The following is a 15,022-nucleotide window of genomic DNA, read 5'->3' as shown; positions in this document are numbered from 1 at the left end:
TGCGATACCCGTCAACATGGAACTGGACACGGGGGCCAGTCAATCCCTCATGAGCGTTCAACAATTTGAACAGCTGTGGCCGCACAAAAGCAACAGACCAAAACTCACAAAGATCGACACCAAACTAAGGACCTATACTAATGAAATCGTCCCAGTCCTTGGCAGCGCCATGCTCTCAGTCACACACAAAGGGATGGTGCACTGACTTTCCCTGTGGATTGTCCCCGGGGATCTCCCAGCCCTGTTGGGGAGAAGCTGGCTAGCAGAACTTAATTGTAAATGGGATGATGTTCACGCCATGTCGTCAGAGGAACGGACCTCCTGCATAAGCCGTTTTGAACATCTCTTTCAGCCAGGTGTGGGCACCTTCAAAGGGGCTAAAGTTAGAATCTACATCACACAGAATGCCAGACCGGTCCATCACAAGGCTAGAGCTGTGCCTTATGTGATGAGGGAAAAGATTGAAAACGAACTGGACCGGCTTCTGCAGGAAGGCATAATTTCTCCCATGGAATTCAGCGACTGGGCAAGCCCCATCGTCCCCGTCATGAAGCCTGATGGATCCGTGCGAATCTGTGGGGATTACAAGTCTACCATAAACAGAGTCTCCCGACAGGACCAATACCCACTGCCCAGAGCGGAGGACCTATTTGCCACGTTGGCTGGAGGAAAACTTTTCTCGCAACTTGACCTCACATTTGCGTATATGATGCTAGAACTGACTCAAGAGTCTAAGCTACTCACCACCATCAACACACATCAAGGCCTTTTTGTGTACAATCGATGCCCATTCGACATCAGGTCGGCAGCTGCTATATTCCAACGCAACATGGAGAGTCTGCTCAAGTCCATCCCGGGGACGGTTGTGTTTCAAGATGACACACTCATCACGGGCAATCTTGAGGAAGTACTAAGTCGATTGGATCGGGTTGGCCGAAGAGTTAAGAAATCCAAGTGTCTGTTTCTCGCGCCTGAGGTTGAATTTTTGGGCAGAAGGATTGCTGCTGATGGAATCCGCCCAACCGAATCCAAAACCGAAGCGATTCGCCTGGCACCCAGGCCCCGGAATGTCTCGGAACTGCGCGCCTTTCTCAGGCTACTCAATTACTTTGGGAACTTTATGCAGACCTTGAGCACGCTGCTGGAGCCAGAAAGGGGTGCGATTGGATTTGGGGGGATGCCTAAGAACGCCCCTTCAATAAGGCATGCAACCTTCTATGTTCCAACAGTGTTTTCGCCTTTTGTGACCCAGGTAAAAAGTTAGTCCTTACGTCAGCGTACGGGGTCAGGTGCGTTTTACAGCACGTCAATGATGCGGGTAAATTGCAGCCCGTTGCTTATGCCTCCAGGTCACTTTCGCGGGCGGAGCGCGGGTACAGTATGGTTGAGAAGGAGGCACTCGCGTGCGTGTACGGTGTCAAAAAGATGCACCAATACCTTTTCGGGGCCAAGTTTGCGTTAGAAACCGACCACGAACCCCTCACGTCCCAACTATCCGAGTGCAAGGCAATCAACGCCAACGCCTCGCCGCGCATTCAGCGGTGGGCACTCATGCTGGCGGCTTACGACTGCATGATAAGGCACAGACCAGGCACAGACAACTGTGGCGACGCGCTGAGCAGGCTACCCCTGGCGACCACAGAAGGGTCCGATGAACAGGACTGTGAGATGGTCATGGCAATCAATGCCTTTGAATCCACAGGTTCGCCCATGATGGCTCGACAAATCAGAGCCAGGACGGCCAGCGACCCCACGTTATCTCTTGTTAAAAGATGCGCGTTTTAACCGGTGACTGGGCAGAGGCTCGCGATGCCTGCCCCGAGGAGGTCAAACCCTTCCATAGGCGCATGCATGAACTCTCACTACAGGCAGACTGCCTGATGTGGGGCAGCCGAGTAGTTATGCCCTTACGAGGTAGGGAGGCGTTTGTCTGGGAGCTCCATTGCAAGCACCCGGGGATCGTCCTTATGAAGGCTATAGCCAGATCTCATGTCTGGTGGTCTGGCATTGACGCGGACTTGGAGCTCTGTGTCCTTCAGTGCACCATTTGTGCCCAACTCAGTAATGCCCCCAGGGAGGCCCCCCTAAGCCCCGCCCCTGGCCCACCAAACCATTGTTGTGGGTGCATGTAGTCTATGCGGGCCCATTTATTTTAAACTCGAGCACCACCTCCACCACTGTGGAGAGCCTTAGAACCATGTTTGTAACGCACGGCATTCCTGACATATTGGTCAGTGATAATGGTCCGTGCTTCATCAGCGCAGAATGTCACGATTTTATAGTTGAACACGATATAAATCACGTTAAGATGGCACCTTTCAAGCCGGCCTCCAATGGCCAGGCGGAGCGAGCAGTGCAGATCATTAAACAAGGCATGTTCAGAATCCAAGGTCCCACATTGCAGAGCCGCCTGTCGCAACTGCTGCTGGCATACAGATCTCATCCACATTCGTTGACTGGGGTTCCCCCAGCACAACTATTGATGAAACGAACCTTAAAGACCAGACTCTCGTTAATCCTCCCAGAAATGCATGAAATTGTTGAGGCTAAGCGTCAAAAGCTAACTGAGTACCATGACCGAAATTCGAGGGGAAGGTGGAATGAGATAGGGGACAAAGTGTTTGTGCTAAACTATGGCAGGGGTCCCAAATGACTTGCAGGGAAAGTAACAGCCAAGGAGGGAAACAGGCTACTGGTTGTACAAATGGACAATGGCCAAACCTGCCAGAGGCATGTAGACAAAGTAAAAAGTAGATTCACTGATAACACTGAAGAACCAGAGCGCAGACCGCCTGAGAGACTGAATCTATAAAGGTAATAAGACCTTGGGGGAGGGTGACGTCATGTATCTCACATTACTGTATCTTACCATGCTATACATGACTGTAACTGGATATGACCTGTAACAATAAGCATACCTTACCACCAGAGGTGCACTTGCAGGAGACACTCCATACCTGTCCCACTGAGGTATATAAAGAGAGGTCTCAGGCAAGTGCAGGACTGGAGAGCTGGAATTAAAGGTGCAGGTCCTGAGTGACCTTGACTTCAGCATGTGTCTCGTGTAAGTCAGTACATTAGAGTCAGGACTTTACAGTGGCGACGAATTACGGGATCACAGAATCCACAGAATGGCTACCAACAGCTCAGATGAGAAATACAATGCTGGAGACAATTGGGATGACTTTGTAGAAAGGCTCCAGCAAAGCTTTTTGACCAAAGACTGGCTGGGCGATGATAAGGCAGACAAGAGAAGAGACCATCTCTTGACCAGCTGTGGCTCGAAAACATACGCTTGAATGAAAGACCTGCTGGCACCCGAGAAACCAGCAAGCAAGTCGTTTGATGAGTTGAGCACACTGGTGAGTGACAACCTGAAGCTAGCGAGCAGCCTACACATGGCCAGACACAGGTTCTACAACTACAGACGCTGTGTGGGCCAAAGCATACCCGACTTCGTGGCAGAACTTCGGAGGCTGGCTAGTTCATGTGAGTTCCCCGATGAACTAAGGAGAGAAGTACTAAGAGACATTTTTATTGAAGGAGTAGGCCATGTAAGCTTATAGAGACTAAGAACTCGACTCTAGAGGCAGCAGCACTGGTCGCACAGACGTTCTTGGCAGGCGAAGAAGAAACGAGGCTGATCTATACTTCGGGTACAACAACCAAAGAGGCATCGGAACAAGGGGTTCACATTGTGAAACAAACCGCTACCCCCGCACACAGACAAAGGCAGGAGAGCAGGCCTTCAACAGCAGACAGTGATGCCAGAAGCCATCAAAATCAAGGGCCACATGAACGGCCAATCACACCTCAACAACCCACAATGCGAGCAATCAACAACAGATTGAGAGAATCTCAAGGGAGATCAGCCAGATGTAGCTCATCCTTCGGAAACAATGGAAACGGTCAGTGTTGGAGATGTGGGGGAAGGCACTCAACCAGGGTGTGTCGATTTCAGCATGCCATTCGCAGAAACTGCAACTACACAGGGCATCTGGCTCGCATGTGCAGAAAAACAGCAGCTCGGCTGGTATACGAATTGGAAGGGTCGGAAAGCGGACCAGAAGACGGTTGGAACAGTGCACGGGACGCCGAGGTACAGCGGGTTAACACGATCAATGTCCACTGTTCTTACACCAAGACTCCTCCAATTATGATGAGGGTTCTACTCAATGCGATACCCGTCAACATGGAACTGGACACGGGGGCCAGTCAATCCCTCATGAGCATTCAACAATTTGAACAGCTGTGGCCGCACAAAAGCAACAGACCAAAACTCACAAAGATTGACACCAAACTAAGGACCTATACTAATGAAATCGTCCCAGTCCTTGGCAGCGCCATGCTCTCAGTCACACACAAAGGGATGGTGCACTGACTTTCCCCGTGGATTGTCTCCAGGGATCTCCCAGCCCTGTTGGGGAGAAGCTGGCGAGCAGAACTTAATTGGAAATGGGATGATGTTCACGCCATGTCGTCAGGGGAACGGACCTCCTGCTCAACAGTTCTAAGCCATTTTGAACATCTCTTTCAGCCAGGTGTGGGCACTTTCAAAGGGGCTAAAGTTAGAATCTACATCACACAGAATGCCAGACCGGTCCATCACAAGGGTAGAGCTGTGCCTTATGCGATGAGGGAAAAGATTGAAAACGAACTGGACTAGCTTCTGCGGGAAGGCATAATTTCTCCCATAGAATTCAGTGACTGGGCAAGCCCCATCATCCCCGTCATGAAGCCTGATGGATCCGTGCGAATCTGTGCTGATTACAAGTATGCCATAAACAGAGTCTCCCGACAGGACCAATATCCACTGCCCAGAGCGGAGGACCTATTTGCCACGTTGGCTGGAGGAAAACTTTTCTCGCAACTTGACCTCACATCTGCGTATATGACGCTAGAACTGACTCAAGAGTCTAAGCTACTCACCACCATCAACACACATCAAGGCCTTTTTGTGTACAATCGATGCCCATTCGGCATCAGGTTGGCACTGCTATATTCCAGCGCAACATGGAGAGTCTGCTCAAGTCCATCCCAGGGACGGTTGTGTTTCAAGATGACACACTCATCACGGGCAGAGACACTGACTCTCATCTCCGCAATCTTGAGGAAGTACTAAGTCGATTGGATCGGGTTGGCCGAAGAGTTAAGAAATCCAAGTGTCTGTTTCTTGTGCCTGAGGTTGAATTTTTGGGCAGAAGGATTGCCGCAGATGGAATCCGCCCAACCGAATCCAAAACCGAAGCAATTCGCCTGGCACCCAGGCCACGGAATGTCTCGGAACTGCGCGCCTTTCTCAGGCTACTCAATTACTTTGGGAACTTTATGCAGACCTTGAGCACGCTGCTGGAGCCTCTCCACGTGCTACTCAGAAAGGGGTGCGATTGGTTTTGGGGGGATGCCTAAGAACGCCCCTTCAATAAGGCACGCAACCTTCTATGTTCCAAGAGTGTTTTCGCCTTTTTTGACCCAGGTAAAAGGTTAGTCCTTACGTGTGATGCGTCAGCGTACGGGGTCGGGTGCATTTTACAGCACGTCAATGATGCGGGTAAATTGCAGCCCGTTGCTTATGCCTCCAGGTCACTTTCGCGGGTGGAGCGCGGGTACGGTATGGTTGAGAAGGAGGCGCTCGCATGTGTGTACGGTGTCAAAAAGATGCCCCAAAACCTTTTCGGGGCCACAAATCCCTCACGTCCCTGCTATCCAAGTGCAAGGCAATAAACGTCAACGCCTCGGCGCGCATTCAGCGGTGGGCACTCATGCTGGCGACTTACGACTACATGATAAGGCACAGACCAGGCACAGACAACTGTGCCGACACGCTGAGCAGGCTACCCCTGGCGACCACAGAAGGGTCCGACGAACAGGACTGTGAGATGGTCATGGCAATCAATGCCTTTGAATCCACAGGTTTGCCCATGATGGCTCGCCAAATCAGAGCCAGGACGGCCAGCGACCCCACGTTATCTCTTGTTAAAAGATGCGCGTTCTAACCGGTGACTGGGCAGAGGCTCGCGATGCCTGCCCCGAGGAGGTCAAACCCTTCCATAGGCGCATGCATGAACTCTCACTACAGGCAGACTGCCTGATGTGGGGCAGCCGAGTAGTTATGCCCTTACGAGGTAGGGAGGCGTTTGTCTGGGAGCTCCATTGCAAGCACCCGGGGATCGTCCTTATGAAGGCCATAGCCAGATCTCATGTCTGGTGACCTGGCATTGACGCGGACTTGGAGCTCTGCATCCGTCGGTGCACCATTTGTGCCCAACTCAGTAATGCCCCCAGGGAGGCCCCTCTAAGCCCTTGGCCCTGGCCTACCAAACCATGGTCGCAGGTGTATGTCGACTATGCGGGCCCATTCATGAGCAAAATGTTCCTCGTAGTCGTTGATGCATTTTCAAAATGGATCGAGTGCACTATTTTAAACTCGAGCACCACCTCCACCACTGTGGAGAGCCTTAGAACCATGTTTGTAACGCACGGCATTCCTGACATATTGGTCAGTGATAATGGTCCGTGCTTCACCAGCGCAGAATGTCACGATTTTATAGTTGAGCACGGTATAAATCACGTTAAGAGGGCACCTTTCAAGCCGGCCTCCAATGGCCAGGCAGAGCGAGCAGTGCAGATCATTAAACAAGGCATGTTCAGAATCCAAGGTCCCACGCTGCAGAGCCACCTGTCGCGACTGCTGCTGCCATACAGATCTCGTCCGCATTCGTTGACTGGGGTTCCCCCTGCGCAACTATTGATGAAACGAACCTTAAAGACCAGGCTCTCGTTAATCCTCCCAGAAATGCATGAAATTGTTGAGGCTAAGCGTCAAAAGCTAACTGAGTACCATGACTGAAATTCGAGGTGGAGGTGGAATGAGATAGGGGACAAAGTGTTTGTGCTAAACTATGGCAGGGGTCCCAAATGACTTGCAGGAACAGTAACAGACAAAGAGGGAAACAGGATACTGGTTGTACAAATGGACAATGGCCAAACCTGCCAGAGGCATGTAGACAAAGTAAAAAGTAGATTCACTGATAACACTGAAGAACCAGAGCACAGACCTCCTGAGAGACTGAATCTAAGACCTTGGGGGAGGGTGATGTCATGTATCTCACATTACTGTATCTTACCATGCTAAACATGACTGTAACTGGATATGACCTGTAACAATAAGCATACCTTACCACCAGGGGTGCACTTGCAGGAGACACTCCATACCTGTCCCACTGAGGTATATAAAGAGAGGTCTCAGGCAAGTGCAGGACTGGAGAGCTGGAATTAAAGGTGCAGATCCTGGGTGACCTTGACTTCAGCATGTGTCTCGTGTAAGTCAGTACATTAGAGTCAGGACTTAACAGGGGGCAACAGAATATTTATTGTCAAGCTCAAAAATGGGCAAACATGCAGGAAACATATGGATCAGACAAAGCTGCGGCACACAGACAAACCGGAACAGTCGGAGGAAGAGACAATCGACGATCAACCAACCTACCCTCAGTCATCAGAGGACTCAGTGGTCATCAGTGAATCGGGACTCTCAATCACTGACATGTTCAATGAAAATGGACTTTCAATCCCTGACATGGCCATTGCCACTCCCACCAGGTCAGCCACCCAGCCACCAGTCACAACAGACTCGGAACATTCACCCAAGGCTGGAGTTGGACTGAGACGGTCAATCCAGGAGCGTAAAACATCGAACCGTCTCAGTTTATAAAAGACTCTGTTAATATCTCAGAGGGGGGTATTGTCATGTATGTGCTTTTGGGATCACTAGCCGCTAGATGGCATCACTGTTGGAGGCCATTGGGCTGCACGCCATGTTGTATATTAGTCACTTTGGGGCTGAATAAAGCAGAGCCAGGGTCATATCTCTTGGAGTTAAACAGTACGCAGTCTAACAGTTATTGCATACGCAACAATTACCCAGCCTCCACAGCTCTCAGGGGCAGAGAATTCCACAGATTTACAATCCTCTGAGAGAAGAAATTCCTCCTCATCTCAGTTTTAAATGGGCAGCGTCGTATTCTGAGACTATGTCACCTAGTTTTAGTTTCCCCATGTCGAGCCCCCTCATTATCTTATATGTTTCAATAAGATCACCTCTCATTCTTCTGAATTCCAATGTGTAGGCCCAACCTACTCAACCTATCCTCAACTCCGTCATCTCCAGAATCAACCTAGTGAACCTTCTCTGAACTGCCTCCAGTGCAAGTATATCCTTCCTGAAATAGGGAGACCAAAACTGAACGCGGTACTCCAGGTGTGGCCTCACCAATACCCTGTACAGTTGTAGCAGGATTTCTCTGCTTTTATACTCTACCCCCCTTGCAATAAAGGCCAACATTTCATTTGCTTTCCTGATTACTTGCTGTACCTGCATACTAACTTTTTGTGTTTCATGCACAAGGACCCCCAGGTCTCTCTGTACTGCAGCACTTTGCAATTTTTCTCCATTTAAATAATAATTTGCTTTTCTATTTATTCTGTATGGATAACCTCACACTTTCCCACATTATTCTCCATCTGCCAAATTTTTGCCCACTCACTTAGCCTGTCTATATCCCTTTGCAGATTTTTTGTGTCCTGCTCACAACTTGCTTTCCCACCCATCTTTGTATCATCAGTAAAGTTGGCTACATTACAGTTGGTCCCTTCATCCAAGTTATTAATATAGATTGTAAACAGTTGAGGACCCAGCACCGATCCCTGTGGCACTCCACTAGTCACTGTTTGCCAACCGGAAAATGACCCATTTATCCCATTGAAGGCTTAGTTGCCCATTAGTGCCTGAAAGACGGGGGTGGTGGGCCGGGATTCCTGGGCCAGTGTGCCGCTGCTGTCACATGCCAGTTTTGTGTGAACAATGTTGGTGCCGGTCAGCTGCCTATTTCTGTACAAACGGCCACTTCACAACCTTGCCACCAACAGCAGAATGTGCTACATTGAATCCACGAGCTACAAGGAGTATGACTGTGTGCACAGTGAGTAGGGACAGTAACTGCACTATCAAACAGCTCGGAGAGGGCTTACCTGCACACCAGGAAGCACCAGTTATAGACAACAGGCAGCACCATGACACCGAGCCAGTGGTAATACTCATCTTCCGCAGGATCCATCACAAACACCGAACGCTTCCTGCAAAATGGGAAAATACACACTCAGTTTAACCTCACTGATACATATTCACGCAGTGTAATCTCACTGATATATATACACACTCAGTGTATTCTCACTGATAAATATACAGACTCAGCGTAATCTCACTGATATATATACACACTCGGTGTATTCTCACTGAAAAATACACACTCAGTGTAATCTCTGATAGATACACACACTCAGTGCATCCTCTGATATACACACACACTCAGTGCATCCTCTGATATATACACACACTCAGTGTATTCTCACTGATATATACACACACTCAGTGTATTCTCACTGATATATATATTCACTCAGTGTATTCTCATTGATATACATACACACTCAGTGTATTCTCACTGAAAAATACACACAGTGTAATCTCCGATACATACACACACTCAGTGTAATCTCACTGACATATATATATATTCACTCAGTGTATTCTCACTGATATACAAACACACACAGTGTATTCTCACTGATATATACACACACTCAGTTTAATCTCACTGATATACACACACACTCAGTGCATTCTCTGATATATACACACAATCTGTATTCTCACTGATATATACACACGCTCAGTGTATTCTGACTGATATATACATACACTCAGTGTATTCTCACTGATATATAGACACATTCAGTGTAATCTCACTGATATATATACACACTCAGTGTATTCTCACTGATACATACACACACTCAGTGTAAACTCACTGATATATATACACACTCAGTGTATTCTCTCTGATATTGAAACACACTCAATGTAATCTTACTGATATATACACAAACTCAGTGTAATCTCACTGATATATATACACACTCAGTGCATTCTCACTGAAAAATACACACTCAGTGTAATATCTGATATATACACACACTCAGTGTAATCTCACTGATATACACACGCACTCAGTGTATTCTCTGATATATACACACACTCAGTGTAATAGCACTGATATGCACACACTCTGTATTCTCACTGATATATACACACACTCAGTGTATTCTCACTGATATATATATTCGCTCAGTGTAATCTCACTGATATATATATACACTCAGTGTATTCTCACTGATATATACACACACGCAGTGTATTCTCATTGATATATAAATTCACTCAGCATATTCTCACTGATACAGAGACACACTCAGTGTATTCTCACTGATATATATACACACTCAGTGTATTCTCACTTATATATACACACACTCAATGTAATCTCACTAATATATATACACACTCTGTGTTCTCACTGATATATATACACACTAAGTGTATTCTCACTGATATATATACACACACTCAGCGTAATCTCACTGATATATATATATACTCGGTGTATTCTCACTGAAAAATACACACTCAGTGTAATCTCTGATAGATACACACGCTCAGTGTAATCTCACTGATATACACACACTCAGTGCATTCTCTGATATATATACACACATTCAGTGTATTCTCACTGATATATACACACACTCAGTGTATTCTCACTGATATATGTATTCACTCAGTGTATTCTCATTGATATACATACACACTCAGTGTATTCTCACTGAAAAATACACACTCAGTGTAATCTCTGATACATACACAAACTCAGTGTAATCTCACTGATATATATATATTCACAGTGTATTCTCACTGATATACAAACACACAGTGTATTCTCACTGATATATACACACACTCAGTTTAATCTCACTGATATACACACACACTCAGTGTAATCTTACTGATCTATACATACACTCAGTGTATTCTCACTGATTAGAAATACACATTCAGTGCAATCTCACTGATATATATACACACTCAGTGTATTCTCACTGATATATACACACACGCAGTGTAATCTCACTGATATATTCACACACTAAGGGTAATCTCACTGACATATATACACACTCTGTGTATTCTCACTGATATATATACACACTCAGTGGATTCTCACTGATATATAAACACACTCAGTGTAAACTCACTGATATATATACACACTCAGTGTATTCCCTCTGATATTGAAACACACTCAATGTAATCTCACGGATATATACACATACTCAGTGTATTCTCTGATATATACACACACTCAGTGTAATCTCACTGATATACACACACACTCAGTGTATTCTCACTGATATATATACACACACAGTGTAACCTCATTGATATATTCACACACTAAGGGTAATCTCACTGACATTTATACACACTCCGTGTATTCTCACTGATATATATATACACACTCAGTGTATTCTCTCTGATATTGAAACACACTCAATGTAATCTCACTGATATATACACATACTCAGTGTAATCTCACTGATATATATACACACTGAGTGTATTCTCACTGAAAAATACACACTCAGTGTAATCTCTGATATATACACACACTCAGTGTAATAGCACTGATATACGCACACACTCAGTATATTCTCACTGATATATACACACACTCAGTGTATTCTCACTGATATATATACTCACTCAGTGTATTCTCACTGATGCAGAAACACACTCAGTGTATTCTCACTGATATATATACTCATTCAGTGCAATCTCACTGATATATAGACACATTCAGTGTAATCTCACTGATATATATATATGCACACACACATTCAGTGTAATCTCACTGATATATACACACACTCAGTGTATTCTCACTGATATATAGACACATTCAGTGTAATCTCACTGATATATATACACACTCAGTGTATTCTCACTGATATATATACACACTCAGTGTATTCTCTCTGATATTGAAACACACTCAATGTAATCTCACTGATAAATACACATACTCAGTGTAATCTCACTGATATATATACACACTCAGTGCATTCTCACTGAAAAATACACACTCAGTGTAATATCTGATATATACACACACTCAGTGTAATCTCACTGATATACACACGCACTCAGTGTATTCTCTGATATATACACACACTCAGTGTAATCTCACTGATATACACACGCACTCAGTGTATTCTGATATATACACACACTCAGTGTAATAGCACTTATATACACACACACTCAGTGTATTCTCACTGATATATACACACACTCAGTGTATTCTCACTGATATATATATTCGCTCAGTGTAATCTCACTGATATATATACACACTCAGTGTATTCTCACTGATATATACACACACGCAGTGTATTCTCATTGATATATAAATTCACTCAGCATATTCTCACTGATATATATATTCACTCAGTGTAATCTCACTGATATATATACACACTCAGTGTATTCTCACTGATATATACACACACTCAATGTAATCTCAATGATATATATACACACTCTGTATTCTCACTGATATATATACACACTCAGTGTAATCTCACTGATATATACACACAATCAGTGTAATCTCATCGATATATATACACACATAGTGTATTCTCACTAATATATATTCTCTTAGTGTAGTCTCACTGATATATATACACACTCAGTGTATTCTCACTGATATATACACACACTAAGTGTAATCTCACTGACATATATACACACTCCGTGCATTCTCACTGATATATATACACACTCAGCGTAATCTCACTGATATATATATACACACTCGGTGTATTCTCACTGAAAAACACACACTCAGTGTAATCTCTGATAGATACACACACTCAGTGTAATCTGACTGATATACACACACACTCAGTGTATTCTCACTGATATATGTATTCACTCAGTGTATTCTCATTGATATACATACACACTCAGTGTATTCTCACTGAAAAATACACACTCAGTGTAATCTCTGATACATACACAAACTCAGTGTATTCTCACTGATATATACACACACTCAGTTTAATCTCACTGATATACACACACACTCAGTGCATTCTCTGATATATACACACACTCTGTATTCTCACTGATATATACACACATTCAGTGTAATCTCACTGACATATATACACACTCAGTGCATTCTCACTGAAAAATACAAACTCAGTGTAATCTCTGATATATACACACACTCAGTGTAATCTCACTGATATACACACACACTCAGTGTATTCTCTGATATATACACACACTCAGTGTAATCTCACTGATATATACACACACTCAGTGTATTCTCACTGATACATATATTCACTCAGTGTATTCTCATTGAAAAATACACACTCAGTGTAATCTCTGATACATACACACACTCATTGTAATCTCACTGATATATATATATATTCACTCAGTGTATTCTCACTGATATACAAACACATACAGTGTATTCTCACTGATATATACACACACTCAGTTTAATCTCACTGATATACACACACACAGTGCATTCTCTGATATATACACACACTCTATTCTCACTGATATATACACACTCAGTGTATTCTCAATGATATATATACACACTCAGTGGATTCTCAATGATATATATACACACTCAGTGGATTCTCACTGATATATAAACACACTCAGTGTAAACTCACTGATATATATACACACTCAGTGTATTCCCTCTGATATTGAAACACACTCAATGTAATCTCACTGATATATACACATACTCAGTGTAATCTCACTGATATATAGACACACTCAGTGCATTCTCACTGAAAAATACAAACTCAGTGTAATCTCTGATATATACACACACTCGGTGTAATCTCACTGATATACACACACACTCAGTGTATTCTCTGATATATACACACACTCAGTGTAATAGCACTGATATACACACACACTCAGTGTATTCTCACTGATATATACACACACTCAGTGTATTCTCACTGATATATATATTCACTCAGTGTAATCTCACTGATATATATACACACTCAGTGTATTCTCACTGATATATACACACACTCAATGTCATCTCACTGATATATGGACACACTCTGTATTCTCACTGATATATATATATACACACTCAGTGTAATCTCACTGATATATACACACAATCAGTGTAATCTCATCGATATATATACACACTTAGTGTATTCTCACTGATATAGATACACACTCAGTGTATTCTCACTAATATATATTCACTTAGTGTAGTCTCACTGATATATATACACACTCAGTGTATTCTCACTGATATATACACACACTAAGTGTAATCTCACTGACATATATACACACTCCGTGCATTCTCACTGATATATATACACACTCAGTGTATTCTCACTGATATATATACACACTCAGCGTAATCTCACTGATATATAAACACACTCGGTGTATTCTCACTGAAAAATACACACTCAGTGTAATCTCTGATAGATACACACACTCAGTGTTATCTCACTGATATATATATATTCACTCAGTGTATTCTCATTGATATACATACACACTCAGTGTATTCTCACTGAAAAATACACACTCAGTGTAATCTTTGATACATACACACACTCATTGTAATCTCACTGATATATATATATTGGCTCAGTGTATTCTCACTGATATACAAACACACACAGTGTATTCTCACTGATATATACACACACTCAGATTAATCTCACTGATATATACACACACACAGTGCATTCTCTGATATATACAGACACTCTATTCTCACTGATATATACACACTCAGTGTATTCTCACTGATATATACACACACTCAGTGTAATCTCACTGACATAAATACACACTCAGTGTAATCTCACTGATATATATACACACTCAGTGTATTTTCACTGATATATATACACACTCAGTGTAATCTAACTTATATATACACACAGTGTAATCTCACTGATATATATACACACAGTGTAATCTCACTGATATATATACACACACTCAGTGTGTTTTCACTGATATATACACACACTCAGT

General features: G+C 43.8%; 1 protein-coding gene across 1 annotated transcript in view; it reads right to left on the bottom strand.

Moving 5' to 3' along the window:
• Window positions 1–15,022, bottom strand: part of LOC139266176 (cyclic nucleotide-gated channel alpha-2-like) — a 223,676-nt gene that overhangs the window by 56,494 nt on the left and 152,160 nt on the right. Inside the window, exon 3 of the mRNA XM_070884010.1 lies at window positions 9,031–9,135. Within this exon, the coding sequence (XP_070740111.1) occupies window positions 9,031–9,135 (105 nt within the window). The remainder of the gene's footprint in view (window positions 1–9,030; window positions 9,136–15,022) is intronic.

This window comes from Pristiophorus japonicus, chromosome 6, assembly GCF_044704955.1.
Source record: "Pristiophorus japonicus isolate sPriJap1 chromosome 6, sPriJap1.hap1, whole genome shotgun sequence".
In the NCBI taxonomy this organism is placed as follows: domain Eukaryota; kingdom Metazoa; phylum Chordata; class Chondrichthyes; family Pristiophoridae; genus Pristiophorus; species Pristiophorus japonicus.
This window is presented reverse-complemented; position numbering and strand designations above follow the sequence as displayed.